This window comes from Penicillium chrysogenum, assembly GCF_028827035.1.
Source record: "Penicillium chrysogenum strain IBT 35668 chromosome Unknown utg000001l_segment0_segment0, whole genome shotgun sequence".
In the NCBI taxonomy this organism is placed as follows: domain Eukaryota; kingdom Fungi; phylum Ascomycota; class Eurotiomycetes; order Eurotiales; family Aspergillaceae; genus Penicillium; species Penicillium chrysogenum.
The window spans coordinates 5,862,186-5,878,404 of NW_026622749.1; the positions used below are offsets into that span (position 1 = coordinate 5,862,186).

At 51.1% G+C, this 16,219-nt stretch overlaps 9 protein-coding genes across 9 annotated transcripts; 4 read left to right on the forward strand and 5 right to left on the reverse strand.

The window, feature by feature from the left end:
- Nucleotides 1-469: 469 nt before the first annotated feature.
- N7489_002319 (FAD-dependent oxidoreductase) lies at nt 470-2,560 on the reverse strand (the record flags this gene model as incomplete). Its single annotated transcript, XM_056708074.1, has 4 exons — nt 470-1,374; nt 1,446-1,626; nt 1,682-2,078; nt 2,142-2,560. The coding sequence occupies 4 exons, from the start codon at nt 2,558-2,560 to the stop codon at nt 470-472; spliced, it is 1,902 nt and encodes a 633-aa protein (XP_056572376.1).
- A 1,523-nt stretch (nt 2,561-4,083) lies between these two features.
- N7489_002320 (uncharacterized protein) lies at nt 4,084-5,551 on the forward strand (the record flags this gene model as incomplete). The annotated part of the gene is made up of 6 exons (XM_056708075.1): nt 4,084-4,207; nt 4,269-4,294; nt 4,352-4,388; nt 4,442-4,515; nt 4,574-4,953; nt 5,026-5,551. 6 exons carry the CDS (start codon nt 4,084-4,086, stop codon nt 5,549-5,551), a joined length of 1,167 nt encoding a protein of 388 aa, XP_056572377.1.
- Nucleotides 5,552-5,864: 313 nt separating this feature from the next.
- Nucleotides 5,865-7,744, reverse strand: N7489_002321 (uncharacterized protein; the record flags this gene model as incomplete). Its single annotated transcript, XM_056708076.1, has 5 exons — nt 5,865-6,375; nt 6,462-7,201; nt 7,253-7,360; nt 7,418-7,565; nt 7,620-7,744. The coding sequence occupies 5 exons, from the start codon at nt 7,742-7,744 to the stop codon at nt 5,865-5,867; spliced, it is 1,632 nt and encodes a 543-aa protein (XP_056572378.1).
- Nucleotides 7,745-8,261: 517 nt separating this feature from the next.
- Nucleotides 8,262-10,072, forward strand: N7489_002322 (arylsulfatase; the record flags this gene model as incomplete). The annotated part of the gene is made up of 3 exons (XM_056708077.1): nt 8,262-8,451; nt 8,519-8,736; nt 8,798-10,072. The coding sequence occupies 3 exons, from the start codon at nt 8,262-8,264 to the stop codon at nt 10,070-10,072; spliced, it is 1,683 nt and encodes a 560-aa protein (XP_056572379.1).
- A 300-nt stretch (nt 10,073-10,372) lies between these two features.
- On the reverse strand, nt 10,373-10,840 carry N7489_002323 (RidA family protein; the record flags this gene model as incomplete). Its single annotated transcript, XM_056708078.1, has 1 exon — nt 10,373-10,840. The coding sequence occupies one exon, from the start codon at nt 10,838-10,840 to the stop codon at nt 10,373-10,375; it is 468 nt and encodes a 155-aa protein (XP_056572380.1).
- Nucleotides 10,841-11,698: 858 nt separating this feature from the next.
- On the reverse strand, nt 11,699-13,361 carry N7489_002324 (aldehyde dehydrogenase; the record flags this gene model as incomplete). Its single annotated transcript, XM_056708079.1, has 3 exons — nt 11,699-12,573; nt 12,630-12,853; nt 12,952-13,361. 3 exons carry the CDS (start codon nt 13,359-13,361, stop codon nt 11,699-11,701), a joined length of 1,509 nt encoding a protein of 502 aa, XP_056572381.1.
- Nucleotides 13,362-13,387: 26 nt separating this feature from the next.
- On the forward strand, nt 13,388-13,570 carry N7489_002325 (uncharacterized protein; the record flags this gene model as incomplete). The annotated part of the gene is made up of 1 exon (XM_056708080.1): nt 13,388-13,570. One exon carries the CDS (start codon nt 13,388-13,390, stop codon nt 13,568-13,570), a length of 183 nt encoding a protein of 60 aa, XP_056572382.1.
- Nucleotides 13,571-13,722: 152 nt separating this feature from the next.
- N7489_002326 (amidohydrolase family protein) lies at nt 13,723-14,869 on the reverse strand (the record flags this gene model as incomplete). The annotated part of the gene is made up of 2 exons (XM_056708081.1): nt 13,723-14,185; nt 14,247-14,869. 2 exons carry the CDS (start codon nt 14,867-14,869, stop codon nt 13,723-13,725), a joined length of 1,086 nt encoding a protein of 361 aa, XP_056572383.1.
- A 517-nt stretch (nt 14,870-15,386) lies between these two features.
- On the forward strand, nt 15,387-16,140 carry N7489_002327 (3-hydroxyanthranilate 3,4-dioxygenase; the record flags this gene model as incomplete). The annotated part of the gene is made up of 4 exons (XM_056708082.1): nt 15,387-15,561; nt 15,638-15,651; nt 15,723-15,828; nt 15,878-16,140. 4 exons carry the CDS (start codon nt 15,387-15,389, stop codon nt 16,138-16,140), a joined length of 558 nt encoding a protein of 185 aa, XP_056572384.1.
- Nucleotides 16,141-16,219: the final 79 nt, after the last annotated feature.

Consider the following 16,219-nt stretch of genomic DNA (forward strand, 5'->3'; position numbering starts at 1 on the left):
TTTTCCGGGTTTCCGAGTTGATGCCCCCGGAAAACACTTGTGCACAGTTTTGGACTTCCGTGCCATCAGGTGTCGATTTTGGGCTCATGTGAGCTCTGGTTTAATTAGGCCGTAGTTCAATGATAGTTGCGGTGTTTGGCAATTTCTCCATGTGACCTGAGATGGCATGGCGTTGGTGAGCTGGGATATCCGAAATGGACAATGCGCAGGTGATTCCGTAGTCGAAAGTCTTAATATTGTCCATGTATTTCGAGAATTCAGCGTAGAGTGCGAGCATACACTTTCCACACGTTCAGAATATTAATTGAGGCCTGCTGCAATGTCATATGTCATATGAACAGTACCAAAACCATAGGATATGAGGCAAAAGGAGATGCTGCAACCAAATTGGCTCACTTGGTCTGTACATGGTTCATGTCTATAAAAGATTCACTGTCCATGTCTAAATTACAATATTTATCCCGTCACCCTAAACACGGCACAGCCGACCATTCTGATCCGGAAGACCATCAAGGCTCTTCACAACCCAGTCCTCACTACCAACACCAGTAGGCGCGTAGAACAAGCCAGTTGGGTCATATCGTTGCTTAAGCTTGTACAGCCGGTCATAGTTGGTACCGTAGAAAGCCTGTTGGAAGTGCGGCTCTTGGATATCCGACTCGGACATGTACGCACCAGAATCGGGGCAGACAGCGCGCCACTTGCCAACGGCCTTAGTGAGGTCATCCATCTTGACCTTGATATCGGAATCAGAGGTGGTGTTTGTCCATGAGGTCGACGTGATAGCGTGCATTAGCGTCTGGCGCCAAGCTGGGTTGGCCGAGTTCGAGGTGAAGCCCTCTTGCAGCTCGGCTTTCATGTTGAAAGCGAGCAACGCAAAACCGTCAGTAATAGTTGCACGAAGAGCATTTAAGGTCGCATTCAAAGAAGTAGGAGTGTCCCAATTTGCGCGTGGGAAGAGACGAGAGCCGGTCATCATGGTTGATGAGGCGACGGTTTCGAGGGCGAATCCGGCCATCCAACCATCGTAAAAGTTGTCGTAGTAAGTTGAGTTCGGCTGGAATGAGATGCCCAGCTCGTGGAGGTCATCGTACCACGGCTTGACTAAAGCGTTGAACTCGTCCACGGTGTGGTTGACAGCGAAGAAGGGGTTCATTAGGAATGTGAAGGCGTTAGGGCCTGTTGACATTATCCAAAAATAGGCGTAGGTGCCGGCGTCGGCGTGAGTTGGGAACCGCTCCAAGTAAGATCGGACACCTGCCCAGAAGGTCTCTACAGAGACGTCCTTGCCAGTGGAAAAGTTGAATGTCGAGACGGTCACACCGACCTTGGGGTAGACACGAGAGATGAGCGAAGTGACAACTCCGTAGGTTCCTAGTGGGAATATGTTAGATGAAATCTCGGCAAGTGAATGGGAGAGAAAGAGAGAGAGAGAGTACACATACCACCGCCACCACCACGTAGAGCCCAGAAGTGATCTGGATCGCTTTCTTCAGTCACTGTGACGAAGCGCCCATTGGCCAGCACGACCTCAAGAGCCAAAACTTGGTCAGCAGCCAGGCCGTACAGGCTGGACATGGGCGAGTGGCCACCACCGAGGACGTAGCCACCGGTAACACCAACAGTCTAGTAAGGTCAGTTATGTGCCGAAATATCGATATCTATGGAGTGATCAACCCACCTTGCCTTCGCCACCAACGGCAGTGAATCCAAGTTCCTGGCCCTTTGCATAGACCTCAAAGGCTTGCACACCTGCGCCCATCTTCACAGCTGGACCCTGGTAGCCTGAACCACGATAGTTCTCGTAGTATTCAATGTCCTTGAGGTTGTGGGTCCAGATACCCAGAGCACCAGCACCGGTTGATTTTCCATTGAAGTCATGGCCGGTATTCTTAACGACCAGACGGATGTCCGCGTTGCGTGCAAAGTTGACAGCCAGCTGGATTTGAGCCACATTGCTCACGTTCACGGAATAGCTACTGTAGCCACCCAGTGTGCAAGATGCAGAAGCATTGGTAGTGGGCAGGCAAGTTCTTCCCTCGAACAGAGGCCACATTGCTGACGCCGGGTCAGCTGCACTGATCGTGGAGTCAGTATACAATGTCTATATTTCATAGATTGGATGTAACTCAGTAACTCACTGAAGATGAGAATCAGTCCACTGCGAGCTGATTCTCTCGCACTCATCGCTGTCATATTGGGGCCATGAAGAATAGCAAGACGCCGCTAGAGGAACTGTCTTGATGAGTGCGCCACCTAGAAGGTCATCGAAGGCCGACCATACAGACTGCGACGGCCACTGGCGATCACCGGGGAAAACTTTGCACTTCCTTGTAGGCTGAGTGGGCTTGTTAGTACCATCGCACCCGAATTTAACTAGAGCTGACTGCTGTTGGCTGAGCTTCGCAATGTCGTTATCTGTCAATTGGAACTTTTCGCTGTCAAATAGCGGTGCTCCAGCTACAGAGGCAGAAGAAACCTGTCCAGCACGGGCATCTCCATGTGTTACAAGCAGGAGAGCAACGATAAAAATGCCCGTCATGAACGAGCAGGGGGACATGGTGAGCGTGTCAAGGGAAGAAGGGACACCCGGGATTGACAAGACTGAGGGTCAATGGGGATTTTAAGACCAAATCTCCGCGTCGTCAACTCAAGGTGTCTAAAGCACCATGTACGGAGTCCAACGTGGGCAATACTTCGGCTAAACCATGAGGTTGACATCCGAAAGGAAAACGCGCCTGTTAGCCTGCCCCCACTGCAATTTACAATGTCTCGCTCAAGCCCTCTCCCACTCCACTCTCGTGCGTCTCTTCCGACGATAAAAAGTGAGGTGAAATGTTGAGGCTAGAGCCAGATGGGGCGTTTTCTCCGGATCTCTGGTGGAATTCTCCAAAGCCACACTTTATCTGTGACGGCCAATGTATATTAGGGAGAATCCAATGCCCTCCAACCGAGATTGTCACTATGAGTGCCTTTCATTCAGGATTCCATATGGAGAAGGCGACTGTGTCTGTGTCCGCTCCGTCGGTCGGAATGATCAGGATTCTCAAGCTTCGCTCCACCAGTGTTTACGAGGAACACATAAGGACCGCATGAACAAGCGCTACTCCGTACAGGGGGAAATTATTATTCTGTGCTTGACTCAAATCATGCCACCATGCAATCCGACCGGACTCCATTCTCCATTCACCGTCCACTATGCTCCACTTAAGTCCGATCTCCTTTCTGGGCAATGAGAAACCCGCAACGCAAGGGACTAGGAGCATGCATCTCATCTAATTTTGCCACGATTGAGCACAACGGACACTAACGGAAATTTTGTTAACCGATGAAGCAGAGACAATTTCACCGCGCCGAATATTATATCCGAGATATCAAGCCCTTGAGCTCTCGATCCGATGCGCTCAACGTGAGATTTGATACTTGACGGACTCCACCACCAGACATCTTTCTTTACTGATTGGTGGGATTATACATTCATCCACGGGTCAATACCGGCATAAGTGTATAATTTATAATTTTGGGATTGCTCATGCACGCCCATTTTACGCCCCTTACAAGGATGAGCTGCAGATGTAACGCTGCAAGAACGATTAACTTCTCACTAACATGCGAGAGGTGACTGTTTCGCGAGTGCCTGCCCTAGCTTCGTTAGAGGCTGGAGTTCGGAGCCTACATTACACGCATAATGCAACAATCGACTATTCAAATGACAGTGAGATGAGAAACGACCTGACTTTTTGTCAAGGATTAGTGTCAAGCCAAACACCACTCCAATTTGATGGACGCGTGGACTGTTGTACGCCATTTATTATTGGCTCCCCCCTTAATTACCGGCATGAACGGACATAGCACTAATTGAGACACGGATGCCGAGATGCAAATTGGGTCAATCAATGTGTTAATCTGCTAAAGAACCCTTGAAATGGCCCCCGAACTCCAAAGAACTGAAGCCAAAGAAGTGGACCTTTGATGCCGATCCTGACTCGCCGTGTTGGCCAAAACACTAACCCTGCATCTTAAGATCGAGGTCGCAGGCTGTTCGATTTCGAGAACCTTGCGAAATATTGCGGGGAGTAAAAAATGATTGACGACCATCATCAAAAAACCGCCCTAGGTATCGTAGTCGCATTCACGATTCTCGGTGGCATTGCAGTTCTACTTCGGCTCTGGAGCCGATGGCTATCGCGATCGACACTCACAGTTGGTACGACCCCAGATCGGCACTGGACTTGAACTGTTTGAATGCTAACGCGATTAACTTATAGACGACTATTTGATTGTCGTGGGATATGTAAGATCCTGAGCTCTCCAGGTTTTTACATCGTGTGTGCTAAATGCCTTTTTCTAGATCCTCGCCATCTCCCAATCTGTTGCGTCGTGGTACTGTAAGTGATTCAGTTAGAAGCACAAGTGAACAACTGCTAATTCGCAAAGCCAGATATTAAAACCAACTATGTTGGCATTCACGTCTGGGACATTCCCAAAAGCTACAATCCCAGACCTGGGCTGAACGTAGGTCTTACTATACAACTTGCACAATAGACTGGAGAGACTAACACGAACAAAACAGTGGAATTTCGCAAATCAGCTCCTCTACAATCCAGCATTGACCGTGGTAAAGCTCTCGATATTGGTATTCCTGCGCCGACTCGACTCACGCTCACGGGTGGTCAAATACCTTATCTTAAGCTCCTACGTCGTGGTAATCAGTCTTTTCATCGCGGTCCTCTTCGTCGACATTTTCCAATGCCACCCAGTGCAATACGTCTACGATACGACGATTCCGGGCGGGAAATGCATCAACCAAGGCGCATTCTTTGTGTCGACCGCAGCGCTAAACCTCTTTACCGATATAATGGTCCTCGCAATCCCAATCATAATCACCGCGCGACTTCAAATGCCCCTGCGACGCAAGGTCGCCGTGTGTATCATCCTATGCCTGGGTGGGGTGTAAGTACCCCCCTCAAATCCAACAACGCACCACACACGCACACCAACCTAACAGATCCATCCCACACACAGAGCGACCGCCATCGGAGTCTGGCGCGTCATAATACTCGCTAAGGGGTTTCTCTCCCACACCCCAAATCCAGATGCAACGTATGGAATCGGATTCTGCAGCTCCGCAATCGAAGTCAACGTCGCGGTGGTAACAGCTTGCGGTCCATCTCTGAAAGCCATCAGCAGCAGATTCCTCCCCAGACTGCTAGACAGTTCACGCGGGAAATCCACCTACGGCGCCGGCACAGGCTCGCGCACACTCCGCTCGAATAGATTCAAATCTGCCTCACACGCTCAGCCATCAGTGCACTCCACCCGCGGTGCGGATTACGAGATGGCGGATCCGCTTGGGGGACCGCGTGTTGATATTATTGGCGACTTTGAAATGCGTAAGTATAAGCGTGGGGAGAGTTCTAGTTTAAGTAGTGGTGATGACAGGGGGATTATGAAGACGACTGATATCTCGGTCGGGTATAGCATGGAGCCTAGGGTGGGAGATGGTCGGTCGCAAGAGGGTAGACCGGCCAGTGTTGATAGTATGATTTAATTACATTACATAGATACGATTTACGAAGATGGATAGGTAGCCTATGGCTTAAACAATTGGGATATGAAGGGTTATCCCATACACCGGATTTCAGGCCGATAGCGTTCCCTTTCTGTTTTGGTCTCGAGGCGCTTTTTGGCCACTAAAACTGAGCACCACGCAGACTTTTGGGTTGATGAGCCAGCGTGTTGATAAGCGAAATAGAATACCGTCACGGATCTCATAGTATAGTACTTCGCGCTATTCCAGACAGATGAATCGTCGCCAAAAGAAGGGGTGGGTGATAATATGAGCCTATATAGCGGATAAATGCTCAAGTGGGTTTCAGGGACTCGCTGTAGCCGGTGCCGACGTTTTCCAAGTTCAATCCATCGTGGACTGTGGTCTGTCCGGGAAACGAAAGGTCGGCGGAGCTTGCTCGGACCAGCTTGGTTCTCTTGAAGATCTTCCAGAAGGCGAAGAGGAAGATATAGATAGGCAGGCCGATGTAGGCTGCGATAAAATCTGATGTCGACCAGTTTCCGTCCGTGAAGACGGCAAACCCATTCCCCAGTGCTACAAAACTGAAATACACGAGGCTGAAGTATGCGGCGTAGGGCTGGAAGGGGGTCCGATATGGGAGGGCTCTGATGCCAATTCCCTGGGCTTTAATGGCTGCACGGAAGCGGATGTACGACAGGGCAATGGTCATCCATGTCAGGAAACTGCTAAACGTCGTGATGTTCATGAACCACAGGAAGGCTTTGTTGGTGCCGCTGGAGACTGTCATGTAGGTAAGAAGTGTCATGGATGATGTTATGCCGACGGCGAAATATGGAATCCCTCTGTTGAAATGGAAAGAAAGGACTGGTCAGACACGACTGTTTTTTTTCTCGGGGGAATGAAGCCAGGAGAGGCTATGGGATCCTACCTTGATGAGCAGCGGAGAAGGAACCGCGGTGCCTGGCCGCATTGCGCAAGGGAGTATAGATATCGAGAGGCATTGAAGAGCATGTTATTAGCAACCGAAATGGCTGAGATCAGGATAACTGCATTCAAGATGGACGGCAGCACTGGGATTCCTGCGTTGACGATGCCGATGACCCACGGGGAAGCGGCCGCGCCAGCACCGCCGCTTAACAGCCTGGGGTCATTGTACGGCACAATCAGGCCCACAGCTAATGACCCCAGCACATAGAACACCAAGATCCTGAAGAAGATGATGCGAATTGCCGTTGGAATGTTCTTACGTGGGTCTTTGGCTTCGCCAGCAGCGGCGATGATGCCCTCAGAGCCGCCGAACGCAAACCCAGCTGCGATAACCGTCGCGAACCAGCCTGCAAAGCGCCCAGCGGCACCGGTTCCGATGTATTCATTCATCGCGCCGGGAACCATCCAGTAGCGGAACCCCAGGCGGTCCTGGGCCGGCGCGCCGCCCAGGTCAATGACCAAGGATAGGATTAGCAGCCCTATCATTGTTGTTAGCTTGACGATGCTAAAGATAAACTCGGCCTCGCCGAATATAGACACAGCTATGATGTTGAGCAGAATCACGACTATGATAACGATTGTAATCCAGACAGCGGGATTCACCGTGGTCGTCCAGTATTGGATCACAATTGCCGCGGCGGATGCCTCGGTACAGACGACCATCGAGTTGGCATACCAAACCTGCCCGCTTGTTAGTGACCCAGACACTTGGAATCGAACGTTCGTACTCACGTTCCAACCAACCGCGAATCCGAGAGCATCGTCCACGAACCGAGAGCAATAGAGTGGAATGGCCCCAGTAACGGGCATCCAGGTACCCATCTCTCCTAGACATTGCATCTGGAAGAGAATGACCAGTCGTTAGTAAACCTCTCACTCTTCTCCTGCCAAACTCACCGTTCCGTAGACCGCCATTGAAGTGAGGGTATAGGACAGAAACACAGACAACGGGCCTCCGCGACTGAGCGCTTCGCCGATTGCAAGAAACAGACCCGTTCCAACCGCGCTGCCAAACGCCATGAGTTTAAAGTGTCGGGCTTTTATCCTTTTGGAGAGTCAGAAAGCCATAAACGAGTGACTTGCAGTAGGGATTAAATACCCTCGTTTAACGGACTGACCACCTTCGTAGACATCTCGAGCCGTCTCAACCTCTGTATCCTCCGCTCCTGATGGGGAACCGATAACGGTCTGGTCAATGGCCTCGCCGTCCTTGTGGCTTTTCATGGTAGTGTTCCAACCACTAGAGTCAGACTACCGACGAACTGACAAGGATTTGCGAGAGAAGGTGGGTTAAATGGTGACAGAATGCGTATGGTATCAATACTCAAGGAGGTCAGCCTATCCATGAAATATAGGCTGTAGGCAGGTGTATAAGTAGAAATAAGGGGACCTCAGGGATAGCATAATAGATAGATTCCCCACATACTCGGATCCAGATGACAGTATACTAGAGTACTAGTATTTTTCAAATATTATGGCACCTATACTTCTACATATGTATTGTGTACAGTAAGTTCAGTTCGTACATGTATCTGCGAGAACATCAAATGGATATCTCTTTAGGACATCCAATCGGAAGCCGGTCCGTTTCATTCCCATCCAACGACGGCGATTCCGCAGATAAGTTTGTTTAGTGAGGATGTAATTTTACACACGATGCCGGAACATATATCGGATTTTCATATAAATAAAGCCAAAGAATGCTTACACTGCCTCGTCAATCCTTCAAGTCAGTACCAACATGACCCGACCAAACTTCCTCGTCATTGTCGCCGACGATCTCGGCTTCTCCGACACTGGAGCGTTTGGTGGAGAGATCAAGACTCCCAACATTGATAACCTAGCCAACGGTGGCCTCCGCTTTACCGATTTCCACGCAGCATCAGCATGTTCGCCGACGAGGGCGATGTTATTAAGCGGAACCGACAATCGTAGGTGTCTTGAGTATAGACCCATTCGGTTGATCCAGTGGGCTAACTGTGCACCGCCCTCGCACAGATATTGCAGGCATAGGGACAATGTCCGAAACGTGGACCGGGGACCAAAAGGGCAAACCGGGCTATGAGGGCTATCTAAACGATCGCGTAGCACCATTTCCCGAGCTACTTCAAGCTGCTGGCTATCACACGCTGATGTCAGGGAAATGGCACCTAGGGCTGACTCCTGAGCGCTGGCCATGCCGAAGAGGCTTTGACCGGTCGTTTTCGCTCCTCCCTGTAAGGCTCTGTAATCATCTATCATTCCCAAGGTTCATCGGCTAACCGTACTATCCCCCAGGGTGCTGCAAATCACTATGCGTGGGAACCCCAGTTAGAAGAGAGCAAAAGCGCCCCAGGTCTCCTTGCTGAGACCAATGTCTTCTATGTAGAAAATGAGAAGCACATCCAACCCCACGAGCTGGGAGATGATTTCTACTCATCCGACGCGTTTGCAACGAAACTAATCCGGTACCTGGACGAGCGAGACGCAGCTGAAAAGGAGAAGCCATTCTTCGCCTACCTTGCCTTCTCGGCGCCTCACTGGCCGTTGCAGGCCCCGGACAGTGATATTCAGGACTACCGCGGCGTGTACGATGAAGGGCCAGAAGCGCTGCGACAGCGCCGCCTGAAGCGCCTCAAGGAGCTCGGTTTAATTCCCGAGCATACAGTCCCCCATGATGTCGTCGCTGTCGGCGGGCACGACCTCTCCCGGGACTGGGGCGAACTCGACGCGGAGCAGCAGGCGTTCTCCGCCCGCACAATGGAGTGCTATTCAGGCATGGTCCAGAACATGGACCGGCACATAGGCCGTGTCGTGGAGTATCTCCGCGAGCAGGGCGAGCTGGAGAATACGTTTATCCTCTTTATGTCTGACAACGGCGCCGAGGGCCTCCTGCTTGAGGCTATTCCGATTATCAAGGGCGATGTCCATGACCATATCGCGCAGTACTACGACAACTCCCTGCAGAACATGGGCAGGAAGAATTCGTACGTCTGGTATGGGCCGCACTGGGCGTCGGCGGCTACAGCACCAGGGCGTCTGTACAAGTCCTTCACCACTGAGGGGGGCATCCGCGTCCCGTTCATTCTGAATTATCGTCCCCTGACGGCTCGTAGCTATCCGGGTGGTATTGACCACTCGTTTGCAACGGTAATGGATATTGCTCCGACGATACTCGAGCTCGCGGGGGTTGACCATCCGGGAACAACCTACCGCGGCCGCACCGTGGCCCCTATCCGTGGTAAATCCTGGGTTCCCTACCTGACGGGACGGACGGGCAGCATCCACTCGGATAATGCCGTCATGGCCTGGGAACTCTTCGGTCGACAGGCTATCCGGAAAGGGCGATACAAAGCGGTGTACATCCCCAAACCGTATGGCCCTGAGAGGTGGCAACTGTACGACTTGGCGCAGGACCCCGGCGAACGCGATGACCTAACGGACCACTTACCAGACACTCTTGCAGACTTGATAAAGGAGTGGGATCGGTATGTCTATGATGTTGGACTGGTGCAGGGCTCGGCACAACCATCTTATGTAGTGGAGGAGAAAGGTTATTGCTATGAAGATTAGATAGATATAATAGAAACCTAATTGTCATTGACGAACTGCTTGCCCTTTTGTTTTCTTCGTATAAAGGCTGTTAAAAGAAACACTATGTTGTGGTATGCTACCCTCCTGTAGGCCTAGCAGGCAGACTGCAGTAGCGAGGACCTTGTTCAAAGAGAGCTTTAAGTACCCGATACCCATTACGGTTCTTGATTATATCTACTGTTCTGACAAATATACATAAGAGTTCAAGAATATTGAATTTTCAGGGCCAGCTGCGCGGTTTAATACATGGCGTGAGTCTACCTCCAGGGCTCTTGCATTTTATTGGTAATACGCAACACATTTGATTTCCACCAGTATCTCTTCGCGTGGCAATGCGCGCACTTCAACCGTTGTCCGGGCTGGTGCTGTAGTGCGATCCGGCCACACACGGTTCCACTCCTCGTTCATGCCCGAATAGTCGCCGTTTATGCTGGTCAAGAAGACCGTCGCGTCGACCACGTCGTGAATCCCTGCCTTCCCTTTCGAGGCCGCTTGAATGTCTGCGTGTATGTTGGAAAGGACGGATGCGGTTTGCTGTCGGATGTCTAGGTCTAGCGTGACCTTGCCTGCGGAATCCTCTGTGCGAGTGGCGCCGACGAATGTTCCATCGCCACGGCGCGAAGATGTTCCCGACACGTATATATATGATCCTTGGCCGTTGCTCGATGGCACAGTCCGTGCATGGGGATAATTGGCCAAGCCTTGGGCGTGGTTTGAGGGTCGGAAGTATGGGATTGTGGACGACATGGTCTGTGGTGTGGGAGTCGGGTAGTCTGTTGAGTCGGGAATGGTAGATAATGCAGGCAGGTATAACTGAGTACAGTCTGACAAGACGAAAATTGGCAAGAAAAAGTATGTTTACATAAAATACAAGGCTAAGGGGACTATAATAATGCTTCGGGTATATCCGCATACATCGGAATATTCTTTGAAATGAGCAAGGGAACTGAACTGAACCGCCTGAGGTCCAAGGATGTATCCGTGGACCTCCGGCTCGGCCCGGGGCCTTCACAAGCCAAACCCGGGGGGCCGGGCCGCTTACTAAGAACCTTGGAATACCTACTTGGGGCCCGCGGGCGATCCATCCATGGATGTCTTCCCAAAGTCATAGTTACCTAGGTAATTTCATGTTTTAACTACGCAAGATATCCTATAATACTACGTATACTATTTGGATAGGAGTATACAATGGGCTAAATCAGTGTATTTCTTATTATTTTCAAACTGAATTCAAAATATGTAGAAGGTGCTGCGGCTGCATTGAGTGTAGATATATATGAGACTATAAAACATGCTCGACGTACAAATTTCCTCAAAATGTACTGTCTATCAGTTAAATTAGCGAAGTTAGTATGAATAATATACCCAATTTAATAAATTGTATGGTATATTACCTTTTTGGTCAATTACGTACTATATTAGTGGTTGTTGGAGGTAGGTGATGGTGAAAAGTTAGACCCCCCACTACTAACTGGGAAGCTTCCACAACCTGATAGTGGGCGGCATGGGACATTGGGGCGGTCGCAAGGTCTATATATACAAATACTCAGTTTATCTGTAGCCTTATTGTGTTAGGATTCTCGGAGAACAGTGGTATCCGAGCTGCTAGAAGTGCGACACATGAAGGGTACGCAGATTGGTAAAGACATCACGGCTGTGCGCTCCACCTTCACGGCCGGTGCCAGACGCCTTCATGCCCCCAAATCCTGTTCCAAGCTCTCGAACTAGCCAGCAATTGACCCAAATCAATCCGGCATCGATACGCTCGCCCACCCGACGCATTCGGGCCAGGTTATTGGTCATGACAATACCGGCCAGCCCGTTAGGGTTGTCGTTTGCCAACGCGATGGCCTCTTCTTCTGTGCCGAAGGGACACACAGTGACGACGGGTCCAAAGATCTCCTCGCGCATGACTCGACTGCCGGTCGGAAGGTTAGTAAGGACCGTCGGCGTGATCCAGAAGCCCTGCTGAGGCTCTTCATCCGGCACATCTCCCGTGTGGAAGACAGCGTTCTCTTCCTGGGCCTGCACCAGATAGCCTCGAATCTTCAGGTAGTGCTCCCGCGAGACAACCGGACCCATCGTCTCCCCGAGCTTGTAATTGCTTTCAACGTATTCAACCAGTGCAGACAGAAATTTCGCGTACACTGCGCGCTGGACGTAGATACGTGAGCCGCACAGGCAGACTTGCCCGCTATTCTCAAACGCCGCCCGAGCAGCGAGAGGAACAGCCTTGGTTAGGTCGACATCGTCAAACACTAAGACTGGATTTTTCCCACCAAGCTCAAGCGACAGATGCTTCCCAATGTCAGCCACTGTGTCCTGTCGAATGCGGATGCCTGTGTTCGTGCCGCCGGTGAACGACACTCCTCGCACGCGCGACGACTTCACGAGCGCTGAGCCAGTGCCTGGGCCATCGCCGAAAACAAGGTTCATCACGCCCGCCGGTAGCTTCGCTTGCCGGAAGACTTCACCTAGCACTGGCCAAAGAGTTAGCTGGCTACAAGCCACGGTTTTGGCCAATTTTCGGACATACAAAACGCTGTTATGCTGGTGACTTCACTTGGTTTTGCCACACCTGTGCATCCAAATGCGAGACAAGGAGCGATCTTCCACGTCAGGAGATACAGTGGCATGTTCCACGGTGAGATGAGCCCAAATACCCCAACGGGCGATCGATGTTCATATGTCAAGGTGGATGGTTGCCCATCAACATATCGCACTGCGCCCTCTTCGTGCAGGATATATGTAGCAAAGTATCTGAGAGAGAACAATCTGTCAACAACTTTTCGTTACATGTTAAGGAGTAGATGATAGTGGAATGTGTTATTGGCAGCGACGGGGAGCAAAGAACCAACCGAAAGTTCGAAATTGCACGCTCTACCTCGACCCTGGCCCGAGCCAGTGTCTTCCCCTGATCAATGCTCTCCCAGACTGCAAAAAGTTCTTTCTTCTCACCCAGGATATCGGAAATCCGCATCAACACTTGTGACCTCTCCTGTCGCGACGTCTTTGACCATGTCAGGAATGCTATCGAAGCAGCATCCACAGCGCGGTCCACATCAGTCACCGTGCCGCTGGGGATTTGCACCAGGAGCCTGCCGGAACGAGGATTTAATGACTCAATCCATTCAACTGGTTCTGAATGTCTACCGAAGGAGCCATCGATAAAGTGTTGTAGGCGGGGGGCATTGGATCCATGGCTTGCCAGGTAGTCATTTGCGCTCTCCAATGTGTCGAGCTCCCATAGCGTGGAAACAGCATCCATTATGAAGCAGGTGAAGGTGCAAACTGATGTCGACCAAGGCCAACATTATAAGCCACGAATTCCTGCTGAGTGAGTATTACGGTGACGTGTCTCCACGCGGAGCACGGCAATTCCTATCCGCTGTCACGGAGACGATCCGGTGCAAGTGCACCTTCAATGCTGGACCCGCGGCTCGCCCCGACATGAGCTGGCGCGAGACAAGAGTGTGACGCTCTCTGAGAAAAGTCATTACTTGGATTGTGCTAGAAGATGCTGACATGGCTATGGCTCTGTCTACTGTATGCACCGTTGATCAAGAATTTTGAAAGTGATGATAGCTCGTGGCAAATACACCTGATGCTAGTATAGCATCTACATGTAACTATTTACACCCGGGAAACATGCCCTCCAACCTAAGGAATTCAATGGCGTTCCCTGACAACATCCGCGCCCGCTTCTCTTGTGAAAGGAAGCTGCCCACCTGCGCGTCACTGGCCAGCATCTCGCCTGGGACTGGCATTTCGCCGAGTGGGAATGGGTAATCACTGCCCATGATGATTCTTTCCGCCCCAATCTTCTTGCAGATAAATTGCAGTAGATCTGGGTCATGCACCAGACTGTCGAGCCAGATGTTGTGCTGCTGTGACTGGATATAGTCCTGAGGAAGCACTCCTTGGGAGCTGTGCGCAACCAGATCAGGACGACAATCGTATCCATGCTGAATTCGGCCGAGAAGGGGCAAGTAAGCCCCACCGGCGTGGGCGAAGCAGAAACGCAGGTTCGGGTGGCGCACCAGAACACCAGATGAGAGTATAGAGTGCATTGCAAGCGCTGTCTCGCTGGGCCTAAATCGACATATGGTTAGACGTCAAGATGATAAGCTTGAGTGCCAAACGGATCCCTTACATTCCTATTAGCCATGCTGACCAGTACTTCCCCCATCGTTCCTTGTTCTCCTGTTCGAGCTCATATCCGAGAGGGTGGACAAATATTGGGAAATCCAACTCCTCGCATGCAGTCCAGAACGGCTCGAAGTCGGCACTGTTCAAGGTTTTCCCGCTAACCTCAGTGCCAATCTCCACACCTTTCAGTCCCAAGATGTCCTTTGCGCGCCTCAGCTCCTTGATTGACACAGCCACATCCTGCAAAGGCACAGTTGCCAAGCCCACAAATCGACGAGGATGATCGCGACACACGGACGCGATGTGGTCATTTAGGTATCGGGCCATCGCCGCAGCTGGCTCGACGGGCTTGTCGTATGAGAACAGCACGGGCACCGTGCTAATTACCTGCACATCCACACCCGAAGCATCCATTTCTGCGATGCGGACGTATGGGTCAAAGCAGTTGGGCTCAACCGTACGGAAAAATCTGTCGCCGACAAACATATCGACCTTGCTGGCGGTTGGGCTGTTCTGGCCGTCGGATATGCCGCCCGGCGTATCATGCGGCCGAAGGGTAATCCATTCTTGGCTGTTTGACTGCGACATGCAATGAGAGGTAGAGAAATCAGGCAAATATGGCGGCATGATGTGAGTATGCATGTCGATTCGAAATGGACCTTTGCTGGTGCATCGCTCTCTGCTAAAGGGCTGAAGATGCTGCTCAGTAGCACAGCAACAGCTGTTCCAATTAATCGTCATCCTAAATCGCTGGCAACTGAAATGGTATATAGGTTGGACTTGGATGGGTGATGTATCGCGAGGGCACAAGTGTTTGGACGTTTCCGTGCAAGAAATGTGGTGTGGAACTGGCAATAATAAGAAGTGAAGGGATGCTTTAGTTTGGCCGGGCTTGTCCCTATTGTGTCTTGCCCGGTGGACATTTCCGGATATAGACGAGCAGCTGTCGCTATGGCAGTCGGAACTCAGAAGATCAATATGGATCTATCCGAAGGCTCATTCGGAACGCTGTCCGGTCCGGGGTAACTGCGAATGCACAGTAGAAACCCCTATTTGTGTCCAGCTCGCCGCATGAGAGCAGCCCATTCTTTCGCCATCTTCTAGATTCCGTCTCTTAACTCACTTCTTTACCGAAGAGCAAAACATGGAGCACGCATCGTCCGCTCAAACTTCTATTCCGGGACCCGTTACTCTGCACTCGTGGCTATCCGCGAACGCCCAGAAGTTACAGCCCCCGGTCAATAATCAATGTCTGTATTCTGGAAAGGACTTCATCTTAATGGCAGTTGGAGGGCCGAACACGAGGAATGACTACCACAGTGGGTATATTCCATCTAGATGGAGATCAAGGCAATAGAAAGGTGCTCTATGCTAACGTGGTCGTTCGGAACAAAGTCAACCAGACAGAGGTGAGTATCCCTTTGTCGTAACGCCAAGAACAAAAACTCGAAACTGACAATGGGATGTATTTGCGCATCAGGAGTGGTTCTACCAAATCAAGGGTGACATGCTGCTCAAGATTGTCGAGAATGGCACTTGCTTTCGTGACATTGTGATTCGAGAAGGCGAAATGTTCCTTCTGCCTGGTACGGTAACTTGCTATCCTTGCTCTCCACCTGTTCTAAACTCCCATAGGACACATCCCGCATTGCCCAATCCGGTATGAGGAAACCATTGGCCTTGTCATGGAGCGCACTCGGCCCCCGCACGTAGTCGACCGCATAAGGTGGTACTGCCCCAATGCAGACGCTCACCGGACTGTTCCCAGCATCATCCGGGAAGAGTCGTTCCACTGCGCTGACATCGAAACGCAGCTTAAGGATCTCATTAATCATTGGATGACGGATGAAAGTACACGAAAGTGCGGCGGCTGTGGGGAGATTGCGCCGCCGCATTGATCCCAATGGATGCGGCTACTCCCAGGCGGTGGCCAACGTAGAGGCCTTTGTTGGCACCTCTATACACCAGCCTCCGCCT